Source organism: Periplaneta americana, chromosome 1, assembly GCF_040183065.1.
Source record: "Periplaneta americana isolate PAMFEO1 chromosome 1, P.americana_PAMFEO1_priV1, whole genome shotgun sequence".
NCBI classification, from domain to species: domain Eukaryota; kingdom Metazoa; phylum Arthropoda; class Insecta; order Blattodea; family Blattidae; genus Periplaneta; species Periplaneta americana.
Window position 1 is genome coordinate 211,882,860 of NC_091117.1, and position 15,695 is coordinate 211,898,554.

General features: G+C 33.0%; 1 protein-coding gene across 1 annotated transcript in view; it reads right to left on the reverse strand.

Moving 5' to 3' along the window:
• LOC138696116 (apolipoprotein D-like) overlaps positions 1–14,686 on the reverse strand; it is a 33,092-nt gene extending 18,406 nt beyond the window's left edge. Inside the window, exon 1 of the mRNA XM_069820702.1 lies at positions 14,475–14,686. Within this exon, the coding sequence (XP_069676803.1) occupies positions 14,475–14,686 (212 nt within the window). The remainder of the gene's footprint in view (positions 1–14,474) is intronic.
• Positions 14,687–15,695: the final 1,009 nt, after the last annotated feature.

Sequence of the window (15,695 nt, forward strand, 5' to 3'; positions counted from 1 at the left end):
TTTATTTCTTGTGTAGCTTTACTTTGTATATTATAGTGTATTTTTTTCTGTTTATTTCTATTATTGTATTTGTATTCCTGGTGTTGTGGAAGAGAAGGCCTGATGGCCTTAACTACACCAGAATGAATAAATAAATAAATAAATAAATATTTTAAGCTTGTTTCCTTCTAAAACATTGGATACTGGATACTGATCCCACATCACCATGTAAGTTTCTATCCATTTAATACAGTACACAAATTAAATTCAAAATTGCTTAAAGTTGGATTATCAACTTATTGAATTCAATTATTTCCAGATTGGAAGAACAGCATCATCGTCAAATTAAATGTAGCCTATATTACTATCAACATTAAACAACCCAATTTATAATATTAGCATTTATAAGACAATCATATTAATTTGAAATAATAATCAAGATAAAATATGAGACACACACCATGATACACACGTTCTGAATGGTTAAAATATGTGCATTAATGGGAAACAGAAATATGAACACAATAAATGTATTCAAATACTGTAATTTGCAACTCTTCACATTCACAACATTTCTACCTTAGTTTTATATTTTATTATTTTTATTTTTATTCTTTTATATCAAGTTGGCGGCCGGGTAGCTCAGTTGATAGAGCAGCTAGCTACGGACTGGAAGGTCCGGGGTTCGATCCCAGGTGGTGACAGGATTTTTTCTCGTTGCCAAACTTTCAGAACGGCCCCAAGGTTCACTCAGCCTTCTATAAAATTGAGTACCGGGTCTTTCCCGGGGGTAAAAGGCGGTCAGAGCGTGGTGCCGACCACACCACCTCATTCTAGTGCCGAGGTCATGGAAAGCATGGGGCTCTACCTCCATGCCCCCCAAGTGCCTTCATGGCATGTTACGGGGATACCTTTACCTTTTACCTTACCTTTTATATCAAGTTACTTCATTATTCCATGTGTGAAGACTTGCAAACATATATACTTTGCAACTTACACGTGTATTTTAAATAATTGACAATAAGGGCTGTCATATAAGAATGTCAAAATGTATCATAACCATGTTGGTTTTAATAAGGTTCAGTTTGCATGTCACTAAATATGAAGACATTATTTCAAAAACAGCCCTTGTCAAAAATGTCGATTTTTCAGGAGAACAAAAAAACAACCCCCAGCCCATGTAAATTATAACATCGAAATAAAAAAAAAGGTAGACTCTTTCTTCACGATATAAGAATCAGATATATGATAAACACATATCAGTTTTTACATATTAGAGACCTATAATTAATTATTGAATGTGGGAGCGTGTGACATGGGCTATTTTTGTATTAAAATAATACAAATGAAGATCGTAATAATATTAATTTAATATTTAATATTGTATTGTAATATCAGTAAATTGTCAGGAAATCACAACACTTATTAATAACTTTTTTCTCCACTGCTATTATTGGACCCTTCAATATCTACAACATGTGTATTGGTAGTTTCCGTTTCTGAAACAGGTTGGAGACTTTCAAAGAACCGGAGACTTTCTGGAGATAATAGTCCATACAGTTTTTTCAGGTCCTCTAATTTTTATTGCTTGATCTTCAAGGGTTCATTGTAAAGAGTGGCAAACGTTAGTTTTTGAAGAATTGATACCCTTGGAACCGCCTTGGGGCGATTAGTGTGTTTATCTCTGGAGTCAGTAGGAGATTTCTGATAGTTCAGCAATTATGCCTGTACAGTAGGAAGACGCTCTCTTATTATCTCATGCAAACTCATAAACGCATTGCGACAAACAGGCACATCTTTGGATATACCATCTGAACTTATTCTCACCTTATAATGCAAGCTGCTACATATTTCCCTACGTGATTAGTATTTTATTTTCCCTCTACATTAATTTTCTTAATAAAATCTTCCTTTCTGCCATTTCGTTTTTTTTTCTGAAAATTTAATCCACTTCCATCATTACTAGCTATGATGTACAGTAGCGGCAAAAAAAAAACCGGACCGACCCTTGTAGCTCATTTCAGACCCTTGTTCACTCCAGAGCACGATAGACTGGTAAGTAAGACTTTTGTGGTTCGAATCCTGCCTGGGAAGGAAACTTTTTTTGTTCCTTATTTCGATTGCAGTGATATTTTACTACTTAATTAACTTATTAATTCCCAAAACATGAATTTTACTAGCAATCGAAAAGTATTGGAAATAAATTTGAATAAGGAACAAAAAAAAGTTTCCTTCCCAGGCAGAATTCGAACCACGAAAGTCTTAGTTACCAGTCTATCGTTTTCTGGAGTGAACAAGGCTATGAAATAAGCTACAAAGGTCGGTCCGGTTTTTTTTGCCACTACTGTACAAGAGACTAAAATGGAATGCTCAATGACTTCATTGTTGCAATATGAAACATTTCAATATTTATTCAATTTAACACAATGCTGCCAATAATTATTATATAATGCATAATGTACCTAATCAATTCAGTGCTGAAAACATTTAACAAAAGAACAACCCATGTCAGCTGACAAGGGCAATTTTTGTACGAAAGCAGAATGACATGGGCTGCTTTTGTAGAATCGGTGTTTTTTCTTATGGCTACTGCATCTGACACAGATCGTTTTTGGCTTTTAAACACATTTAAGATTGTGGCAAAAATGCGCCTTCACGTGATGGTGCTCTTAACTCATTTTCGTTAAAAATTGACAAGGGCTGTTTTTGTAATAATGTCTTCATATGTATTGTATTTGTAGAAATTATGTAGAGATTATTAATATTACTGAAATGTACTTCGTATCTGATGATGTTGGCCCTGACCAACGAAAACGTTTATACATCTTTTAAACATGTAATGTAAAGGTTTAACACCTTAAACATATGTTGTGAAGTCAGTGACTGAAATAAATACTTTTAATATTCCAAAACATCGCCAATCTTCGTCTCATAGCTTGTGTTATTGTGCATGTCACTTGAAAACTCGCTCAGTCCGTAGACCGATGGATAAAAAATGAGCTGAACGCGTTTTGGGATCACATTCTTGAATTGTATTTCGAAGCGTCACTGCTAAGAAGTAATTAGTATCTTCGAGCGTTTTTTGCTTACGTAATTTTAAACAATCACGAAGCGTAGCGAATGTCTGCAACGTACAAAGGTAAAAAAAGTTATTTAATCGAAAAAAAAAGTAGAATTATGCCTCGTCATTTTCTGTGACTCCATTGTACAATATTATTTTCAACGCAAGAAGTGAACATGATTTTACGTAACTTACTGTAGGTTAATAAAATATAATTCTCCAGCTTGTAACTCTGCATATATTGCTGTTGAAGGAAGTTGAAAAATTATTTTTTTACCGCTGTTATACCCCATAATCATGCGCTCAAACCAGCCCATGGGCATATCTATGAATTTTAAGCCAAATCATGATTTATATCGGAAGGGAAGGAAAAGTTGCGGATTCCCTGAGGAAATTATTTACGGTGCATGAAATCACCTGGCATAAATGAGACTTTTCTAAGGGATATTTTAATTGATTGTTTGTAATTTCAAAATATGATGCAGATTAATAATTGGATACTTTAAAGTAGAAGGGTGCAAAGTGCCAAAATGAAACATTTCAGATAAGGTAAAAAAAATGTAGCTATAAGAATAATTGTACACATATTTGTGTCATGTTTTTTTTTTTTTTTTACTGATAGAAAACAGCAATAGTACAGTGTTTACTCATTAATAATAGTGGTATGTAAAAATATTATTTCTCCATATTTAATTACATAACACAGATTGTGAAAAGGGTTAAGTAATGGGTACAGTTGCAGTAGAATGGTGCAAAGTACAATACCTATTTTTTCCTATTCTGGAGCAATTTTTACTCGCATATCTGCCTGCAGACCTACCTGTGCTCCTCATTTGGAAGATAGGAAGTCATTGCTAGTATATCCCCCTTTTCTTCAGTAATTTGTCTATTTTATGCTTTAACTTGAAACAATGCTGACTGCACATCTTTCATGTTTTTTTTTTTCCTTTTTAAGCACTTTAATGATATGCACTGCTTCATTATCATGGGACTGTTTCACAGAAACACTACCTGCTTTACTAACATCATACTGAATGCAACATGCCTTAGAAATATTCAAGTTCTTGATGGAAATTAGTTGATCAGCAACATCTTGCATATTAAGGAAATATGACTCTAGCATTGAAACGGTTTGAAATGGTTTTACAACTTTAGAATCTTATACGATTTTAAGCAGGTCACTAGGAATGAAGGCTTTTGTCACGTTCTGTCGTTTGTCAATCAAAGCGAAATCAGAATCACATTGCAAGAAACTATGGCCGCTGAGAAGGAAACGTTGTTCTATGTGCTCAAATAAACCAATGGCAACTACAAAGAAACACATGAAAACCATTACACGATTTTTGTTTTCAGCTGCACAGTTCTTATCAGATTCTTCTTGTTTGTTATGTCCATATTCATCAGTTTTAGTACACACGAGGCAATCTCATTGGCACCTCTACTCGCGATGCTTTCATCCCACATACACATGTAAGACTGCATTGTATCACATACACAAACTCCAAAGTTATAACGTGAAAGCTGACATCTGTAAAACATTTCGCCGTGTGTAAGTTTGGGCACAAACATGACCTGTTGAAGATCCATTGCATTCTATGATGCAGCTCAATAGGGCGCTTACTGTCTGAAACTGAATGGTGCTGGCAACGTAACATCTAAATATCTCGCTTAAGAAACACAACTGGATGTAGCCTCTTTCATACATCATCCTCCTAGGCACATTGCACTTTTCTGCATAATAATTTAGTTTTCTATGATATTGGCACTTTGCACCTTTCTACTTTAAAGTATCCAATTGCACTTGCGTTTTCATTTCAAGTGATATTGGATAATTGAAAATAAGAAACATTAATTGGCTAAATAAAATTTAAAGTCAATAAAGATCATCAACCAGCTCACATATAATGATAATTGAAATATGATTCATGAAATAAATTTTGAACTTATATATTTTAAACTGGAACTAATGACTCCCAACATGAATTGGCGCGAGAGGTGGCAGGACATACGAAACTACTTGAAATATAAAATATGGTGGCAATGGGAAGGAGAATGGTCTGCACAAGAGGGAAACAAATTACGAAATACAAATAATACTGTTCGAGTTTGGGATTCGTCCACAAGAGCGTCATGACACGAAGAAGTTTTACTCACCCGGTTGAGGATTGGCCACTGTCATCAGACTCATGGCCATCTGCTACGTGGCGATCCTCTGTCATACATGCCGTGTTCCATTTACGGTGGAACATTTTTTATTGCATTGTAAAATATATGATCGTGACCGTCGACAATATGGAATTCGGACGACTCTACGTGACGCTCTTGCAAATGATTTTAATTGTACAAACTTACTTCTGAGATTTTTATCGAATACAGGACTTCACAAGGTGATGTAGTTTTTTTATTGACCCGTTTTACTTATCCTCCGGACCCTTTACATCCGGAGGTTACATATTTATTTATTTATTTATTTATTTATTTATTTATTTATTTATTTATTTATTTATTTATTTATTTATTTATTTATTTATTTATTTATTTATTTATTTATTTATTTATTTATTTATTTATTTATTTATTCTGGTGTAGTTAAGGCCATCAGGTCTTCTCTTCCACAACATCAGGAATACAAATACAATAACAGAAATAAACAGAAAAAATACACTATATACAAAATAAAGCTACACAAAAAATAAACAGAGAGAGAAAAAAACACTATAAACAAAGTATAGCCACACAAAAATATACACAGGTTGCAGTCACACAGACTGGGTGATTAAGTATCATAATTAATTGTATCCTAACTAATTAACTAACATAAACAAGAAATGTGCAATTTTAATGTATATTAAAAAAAAAGAAAAAGAAAAAAAACACAAATCAATACTTCTAACAATACCTAAAAACATTAACTAAGAGAAAATTTTCCAATTTAATTTTGAATTGTGATAAAGTCCGGCAGTCCCTGACGTCATTAGGTAGCGAATTCCAGAGGCGAGGTATTTCTACAGTATAGGAAGATGAGTATAAAGACGTTCTATGATGAGGGATAGAAAGAAGTGCTTGATGTCGGTTTCGAAGAGTTGTAAGAAATCGACCCTCACAAGTACTAACATTGTAACTCACTTTCTTGCATTTGTCAGGAGATGAAAATGAAGTTTTAAAATGATCGTGTAAATTAGTGTATACAGATATGTAGAGTAACAATAAGATTTTACATACAATTGGGAAGGTTTAGAGTTAACAATGATAGTACTGGGAGAAAAAGAAGCAATTTAAGACCATATTAACTAGGACAACTCAAAACCATAAAAAATTGAGTTAGAATGTTAGTACTTGGGAGGGTCGATATGTTGTTTAACCCTTTGCAGTACAAATTAATTTTTTATGTTTTTCATGTCATGGATCATAAAAAAGCTTCGATCAATTTTTTTTTTTTCAGCATTTTAACTCTGCACACAATTTCAAAAAAATACATGGCATCTCTATGTATACTCGAGGAGATTCCTTGGTGGAATATCCGTGCCATAAAATTTAGAAAGAAAGAAAACGGTGGTTCTTCTGAACACCCACTATACTGCAAAGGGTTAATATGTTTTAACAACCTTGACATTTCGGACCTTTTGCATCCGAGTATTTTATACAATTTTATTGTTTTTATATAATGTGCTATGCAATTTATCGCTTGTGGTCTTAATCCTTACACACAATTTAAATTCTAAAAACCAAATTATAAGATCATAGATTAATTATATGGACAACTACGATTTATTTTTCGTAATTCAATAAATATTTTAATAATAAACATGTTTTAAAATCACTTTAAAAAAGTTTAATAGGTCTATGTAAAAAATTAGAGTAAGCTTCAATTATGTTGTCACCTTTATATAAAATAATTAATTACCGTATGTAGAAACAAATTCAGAAGCGCTTCCTTCGATAGTGTATTTTACGAAACTAATATGGCAGTAATTAATAACAATTCTTACTCTATACTGCATTATTAATGGAATTAATTTCATTATGTAGGCGTAACTTCAATAACCTATTAGTAGGCCTAAAAGATTGTTGACGCAACAATTATTCTTATATAAAATTGTTAATAGTGTAATATTATGAGTAAAGAACTATTAAATTTTATTAATTTTAATGCAGTGAAAAGAAATTGAAGAAATATACAATTTAATACATATTCCCATTTTAATCAACAATATCGGTATTAAAATTATCACTTTTAATTCAAATGTTTAACTTATTTTTAATTCTCTATCGCCTAAAAATAACCTTTCGGATTTTGGCTTATCATTACAACATAATCTACACAAAATTGCTTTATGAACTTTTGTGCACGCCATTTGATTAAAATTTGTATTAAAATTTGTGGTTTTACGTAGATATAATATTTTTCTTTATCCTCAAACTTAATGAGTTTATGTATTTTGTTTTGCATTATACAACACAATTATGCATATTGGGATTTATTCCTGCTGTTTGCCAAAATCTGTACTAATAATAAATCTGTATCCGAAATTTTTCTGGTAATTTTCGATTTTCCGAAAATAATTGGTTCTAACATATATAATTAACCACCCTGAAACCGAAAATCGCTTTTTTTTTATTTTTGTTTGTATGTATGTATGTATGTATGTATGTATGTATGTATGTATGTATGTATGTATGTATGTATGTATGTCTGTCTGTCTGTCTGTCTGTCTGTTTGTTTGTTACCTTTTCACGCGATAATGGCTGAACCGATTTCGATGAAAATTGGAATATAAATTAAGTTCGTTGTACCTTAGATTATAGGCTATACGGCATTCAAAATACATTATTTGAAAGGGGGTTATAAGGGGGTCTGATTTAAATAAATCGAAATATCTCGCTTATTATTGATTTTTGTGAAAAATGTTACATAACAAACATTTCTTTAAACTTCATTTTCGATAAGTTTTATTCTTTAAAAAATTTTGATAGGACTGATATTTAATGAGATAAATGGGTTTCAAAATTAAAATAACTGCCATCTAAGGCGGTGTAATGAAATAAGCAAATGAATTCGTCTATAAGGGACCTTGGTCAACAACAATCGAAAGCTATGAAAGATAGCCTACAGAGAATGTTTCTGTGTTTTGTATGAAGTAATATCGGAAGCTAAATTAACCGATTTGTGTAATTAATTATTATTTCACCATTGGAAAGTGTAGTTTCTCTGGATGGACATAATGCTATAATGTTATTACAGTAACTTGTGAGTGAATCGAGGACAGGTAAGATTAAAATAGCTTCTTATGCACAGAAAACTTGATAGGCTATTCTGTATATTCGTTTCCTGTATTTCTTAAAATAATGTTTATCTCAGAGAATTAACGAACCGCAAGAGTGTATTGATTTAGTACGCAGTAATAATATGTTAGCTTAGCTTATTTTATAATCCAAATTTTAACTATGCTCACTTGAATCGTGTTAAAATACATAAAACACATATGCATTAAATGCAATGCAAAAAAGTTGGGTAATGAGCCAAGCAGATTATGTTGCGCTGTTGTAAAATAAAATTTGTTCCTCCTGAGATTTAAGAGCCCCCATAACAAATTGAAAACTTACTTATCGGGGTACATCCGTTATCAACACACTTTTTATATAATATAATATAATATAATATAATATAATATAATATAATATAATATAATATAATATAATATAATATAAGTTATTTAAAGGTTTCAGAACCATAGTGGGCCAAGCGCCATTTACTGAATACGTAGAAAACAAGAGTTAAAATTAAGTTATTACCATAATTCAATGGAAACATATAACAAGTAAAATAAAGTATACACATTAAATGTAAATGATGTCAATGTTCATTGAACTATGGATGCATGTAATAAAAATTAAGAAACATGTTAAAGGAATTGTCATTGCACCAAATGAGTGCTCTCTGGACCAAAATGATTCCATTTTAATTATTTAAATATAATTTAAATTAAGTAACATATTAAACGATTTATCCTTCTATCAAACACGAATATTCCCTGGATCAAATGTCCTATTTTAATTATGTAATTACTTTATATTTATTTCTAACGGGTGCAGCGGAGCGCACGGGTACGGCTAGTAGTGTAATATTATGAGTAAAGAACTATTAAATTTTATTAATTTTAATGCGGTGAAAAGAAATTGAAGAAATATACAATTAACTACATATTCCCATTTTTAATCAACAATATCGGTATTAAAATTATCACTTTTAATTCAAATGTTTAACTTATTTTTAATTCTTTATCGCTTAAAAATAACCTTTCGGATTTTGGCTTATCATTACAACATAATCTATACAAAATTGCTTTATGAACTTTTGTGCACGCTATTTGATTAAAATTTGTATTAAAATTTGTGATTTTACGTAGATATAATATTTTTCTTTATCCTCAAGCTTAATGAGTTTATGTATTTTGTTTTGCATTATACAACACAATTATGCATATTGGGATTTATTCCTGTTGTTTGGCAAAATCTGTACTAATAATAAATCTGTATCCGAAAATTTTCTGGTAATCTTCGATTTTCCGAAAATAATTGGTCCTAACATATATAATTAACCACCCTGAAACCGAAAATCGCTTTTTTGAAATTTTTGTTTGTATGTCTGTCTGTCTATCTGTCTGTCTGTCTGTCTGTCTGTCTGTCTGTCTGTCTGTCTGTCTGTCTGTCTGTCTGTCTGTCTGTCTGTATGTTTGTTTGTTACCTTTTCACGCGATAATGGCTGAACCGATTTCGATAAAAATTGGAATATAAATTAAGTTCGTTGTAACTTAGATTATAGGCTATACGGCATTCAAAATACATTATTTGAAAGGGGGTTATAAGGGGGTCTGAATTAAATAAATCGAAATATCTCGCTTATTATTGATTTTTGTGAAAAATGTTACATAACAAAAATTTCTTTAAAATTCATTTTCGATAAGTTTTATTCTTTGAATAATTTTGATAGGACTGATATTTAATGAGATAAATGGGTTTCAAAATTAAAATAACTTCCATCTAAGGCGGTGCAATGAAATAAGAACAAATGACTTCGTCTATAAGGGGCCTTGGACAACAACAATCGAAAGCTATGAAATATAGCCTACAGAGAATGTTTCTGTGTTTGTATGAAGTAATATGGGAAGCTAAATTAACCGATTTGTGTAATTAATTATTATTTCACCATTGGAAAGTGTAGTTTCTCTAGATGGACATAATGTTATAATGTTATCACAGTAAGTTCGGAGTGAATTGAGGACAGGTAAGATTAAAATAGCTTCTTATGCACAAACAACTTGATAGGCTATTGTGTGTATTCGTTTCCTATATTTCTTAAAATAATATTTATCTCAGAGAATTAACGAACCACAAGAGTGTATTGATTTAGTACGCAGTAATAATATGATAGCTTAGCATTCCATTATTTTATAATCCAAATTTTAACTATGCTCAATTGAATCGTGTTAAAATACATAAAATACATATGCATTAAATGCAATGCAAAAAAATTGGGTAATGAGCCAAGCAAATTATGTTGCGCTGTTGTAAAATAAAATTTGTTCCTACTGAGATTCAAGAGCCCCCATAACAAATTAAAAACTTACTTATCGGTGTACATCCGTTATCAACACATTTTTTATGTAATATAATATAATATAATATAATATAATATAAGTTATTTAAGTTATTTGAAGGGTTGAGAACCATAGTGGTCCAAGCGCCATTTACTGAATGCGTAGAAAACAAGGGTTAAAATTAAGTTATTATCGTAATTCAATGGAAACATATAGCAAGTAAAATAAAGTATACACATTAAATCTAAATGGTACGTCAGTCTTCATTAAAGTATGGATGCATGTAATAAACATTAAGAAACATGTTAAAGGAATTGTCATTGCACCAAATGAGTGATCTCTGGACCAAAATGATCGCATTTTAATTATTTGGATGCAATTTAAATTAAGTAACATATTAAACGATTTATCCTTCTATCAAACACGAATGTTCCCTGGTTCAAACGTCCTATTTTAATTATGTAATTACTTTATATTTATTTCTAACGGGTGCAGCGGAGCGCACGGGTACGGCTAGTAAATAAATAGAATTTTATAGTGTTCAGTCTGTTGCAGTAATCTTCATAGAGGTTGCATTCATTCACCTCGTGCGTTACCCTGATTGTATGGTACACGAACGCTACTGAAAATACAAGGCTTTTAAAGTCAATTGTAAAAGGGTCAAAATGAAGCGAATGATCGTTCAGGCTCTCAGGTTCGCCAATTTCTGCAGCCTGCTTGGCAATATGTGCACTATAAATCTGTAAAACTAGTGGCTTGTGCAGCAAATGCTGCCAACTAAGTTCATTAGACGTTCAAATAAAAATTTTTCAGATTTATCTTCAATGAAAAATACCAGACATTTTGAAAGTCATTTGCTTCCATAATAATGAAACATACTCCCTCTAAATGTTTTTTATGCCAAATACTTTTTCTTGAACCTATCCACCTTCAGTTTTTGAGTTTCAACGCGAAAACGCAAGTAACAATGTCAGGACGATCGGTGGGTTTTTCATGCGGGAGTAAAGCAATAGCTGTTTCAGGTCATTGTAGATTGTAAGTGAAAGTTAAAAAAAAAAGTCAGGTTTGCTGTGCTTTCGAACAATAGACATAGCATCTTGGTATAGCTTGAAATGTAGAGGGTAAAACTATTTTATCCTGCTAAGAGATCTTGCTGAAATGATCGGGAGACTACAAAATTTTGTAGGCCTCTTATTTTATCAGTAAGTAATACCTTTTGGTCTTTCCTTAGGAACTGTAATTTTTGCGCTCTTTCGAGCCAATACTGAAGAGAGTGACGCATATAAATATCTATACCACACCGACATTAAGTATATGAGAAACACTCAACCCCACTTGATTAATAACTATACAAATATTTGAGTTTTAATAACAATATTATTATCTTACGTAAGTTATGTAATTTTATGTATAAATAATAGCCGCCACTCAGTAAATTATAGAAATGAAGATCTAATTTAAGATATTCTCTACATCTACTTATATAACCCCAAAACATTTCACTTTCATGTCATAAGTATAGCATTAATATGTATAATTAATGAAAAATAGTCGCATCATGGCATTAACTGTAATCAAATTTCATTTCTAGTGGTAATAACGTTATCAAACCACCTTAAGTTTTGTAGATTTTAATATCCAATACACAGCTGTACTCAGAAAATTAAACATCGCAGAATCGGATCTGTAAATTATTTTTAGTAAGTCTTGAAGTTTTTAATAACCAATTGAATTTGAACTCTAAATATGTCAGCAATCCTGCAGGTCATGGCCTTCGTTTAATATCCTACTGTTTATTGTAGTGTGTGTTTTGTTTTATTCTGCACGGTCAACTTGATGCTCTCTTCGCTTCCCCCTGTATTCTGAAATGCAGTTCTCAAAACTGAAGAAAGATGGATTTTGGAAAATAGGAAAATAATATAGGAAAATTGACATTTCACTGAAAACTATTTTTCTGAAAAACTTTGGGTTCCAAGCTTCAAAATAAGAGATCATTTATTAAAATCCGTTCAGAGCCGTTTTCTCGTAATTTCCATTACCAGTTCAAATTTTATATATATATATATATATATATATATATATATATATATATATATATTGCTATGTCCCTCCTTCAAACCGGCTTCTAGTTAACCCATGACAAGTGTGTCCATCTATCCTTCTAATATCTTTGGAATCTAGCTTGCTCGCAGGCACTCTTACTCCTCGAGAGAGCACCTGATGGTGCCATATGATCTAAAACATACGAGATCGACGACAACCCGCATGGAGTTGGAACTTGTCGACGTATTTTGCTTGCTGGAACATTTCTTGTCTCAACCTTTCATTTTGCTGTCTTCTTAATATACGTACCAATTTTGACATAGGTGGAAAGTGCAAAAATATATTATGGTACCATTGAGGAAAATTCCACATAAAGCACTGTGTATAAATTGTCTTAGGGGACACGGCACTGAGTTATGATCAGTTGTGTTCATTTTTTCATTTTTAATGCGGTGCCAAAAAAAACCACGGGTTCTTGACGACTACTATAGTGAAGACTTCATCCTGACTTCTTTATTGTAAGTTACAAATTTAGTTTCTATCATACAAGTGATTACTACTTTCAGAATGCATATTGATGGCTAAGAAGTGATAAGTGTTGAGGTGCACTCGTTATGAGTGACTAGTTGGCCGGGATCCGACGGAATAAGCGCCGTCTTAAATCACGAAGTGATTTACGCATATCATAATTATTATTTTAATGTACCGAAGTACATATGATATTTCCATGCAGATATTCTGCGTCATCATACGATGAAAGAGTAATGGAACGGAGAAAAATTCTCTCCATCGCCGGGATTTCAACCCAGGTTTTCAGGTCTACGTGCTGATGCTTTATCCACTAAGCCACACCGGATACCCACCCTGGCGCCAGACAGAATCGTCTCAGTTTAAGTTCCAACTCTTGGGTTCCCCCTAGTGCACCTCAGCACATGTGTGGACTTCAGTCCTACGTTCATAGACATTTATGACGTAGTGCAGAGGGCGGCCACTAGAGGGAACCCAAGAGTTGGAACTTAAACTGAGACGATTCTGTCCGGCGCCGGGGTGGGTATCCGGTGTGGCGTAGTGGATAAAGCATCAGCACGTAGAGTTGAAAACCCGGGTTCAAATCCCGGCGCCGGAGTGAATTTTTCTCCGTTCCATTACTCTTTCATCGTATGATGACGCAGAATATCTGCATGGAAATATCGTATGTACTTCGATACATTAAAATAATAAATATGATCAATTTTAGATTTTGATGTCCGTGAACTAAAGAATTTCGTACAGAGCTCGTATTCAAAAACTGAGCAACAAAGCTGCAAAATGCGGCAGTATGATATCTTGTATGTTACAATAATTTTTTCTTTCTGGTGATACCTTGTCGGTGTAATGATAGCACACTCTAATACTAGTATGCTATCAACTGCAGCGGTGGTTCTGGTGTTTCCACGTAAGCAACACAGGCAGTCCCTTCGGCTCAGTTTTAAAGTAACGGCGACCACTTGGAGAAACGTGCAGTACATATTAGAGGTAGGTTTCAGTTCTAATTGCGTCTATTTTGTGTTTTGTCGTTGATGTCGCTTCAATTTAATAAAATCAAAATTGTCTTTGAAGTTGTTAATTTATTTTTTTAGTTGTTTTAATCTGAAAATCAAGTTATTATGACACAATTGCAGTTACGAGCTGTCATATACAAATCTGTGATTGCCAGAGCGAGAGTTAACGTCTCTGCTATACAGAGTGAACCACTCGAATGTACCTAATTTCAATTGTATGTGACTGGTGAACGGTTGAAGATAGAACCTTACGGTAACTCAAGTTTCGAATCCTGTCGGTAGATGGTGCGCAGACATGGTTTCCTTTCGTAGATGGGCAGGGCATAGTTGCGCCCCACGGTCAGATAAGATGCAGCAGATAAAGGGTCCCTGTTTTGTGGACATAGTTGCGCCCCGTTCCCATCAGGTAGAGAAAGGGGCATGGCATAGTTGCGCCCCGATGAAATAGGTAACTCGAGTCTCATAATCAACCAACCTTATTGATTTCTTATTCGATTTAATATTCATTGAAATGAACACAAAGAAGTTGGCAGTACTTTATTAACTGTTTTTCTACTGTTTATGCAGTGATTATCAATAGCCTACTGTTAAAATGGACACCATGAAGTTGGCAGTACTTTATTAACTGTTTTTCTACTGTTTATGCAGTGATTATCAATAGCCTACTGTGAAAATGAACACAATGAAGTTGGCAGTACTTTATTAACTGTTTTTCTACTGTTTATGCAGTAATTATCAATAGTCTACTGTTAAAATGAACCCCATGAAGTTGGCAGTACTTTATTAACTGTTTTTCTACTGTTTATGCAGTGATTATCAATAGTCTACCGTTAAAATGAACACCATGAAGTTGGCAGTACTTTACTGACATATTCAAATAAGTGAGTCGTTGTAATATGGCACCTTAGCAGTCTTCACATTTTAGTAGTGATTTTCACACCGTCTGTGGCGTATAGTGATGTTAATTTAAAATGAATGTTAAGTTTAGTGAAAAGGTTAAAGAGTTAATAATTCACAATGGTTCTAAGTTTCAATTTTCGAAACCCTGTACCGTAGGGTTAAGATATCGATGTAGAAACAAAAAACGCAGTTCATTTATTGTGTGTGATCAATAAAAAAGTGTTATTTTAAATAGAAAAATTGATCATGTGCTAGGCCTACCTGATTTTAATGCAGCTACCACTGTAATATTTTTAAGTAATTTATTTATTTTATGACATTCACTTTCGTGTGTACTATGCCCATCGGGGCGCAACTATGCCATGTCCATTCTGCTACCTGATTTCTTCGGGACGCAACTATGCCATGTCCATTCTGCTACCTGATTTCTTCGGGACGCAACTATGCCATGTCCATTCTGCTACCTGATTTCTTCGGGACGCAACTATGCCATGTCCATTCTGCTACCTGATTTCTTCGGGGCGCAATTATGCCATGCCTAGGTCTCCCAATTGACCGCGGTGCGCAACTATG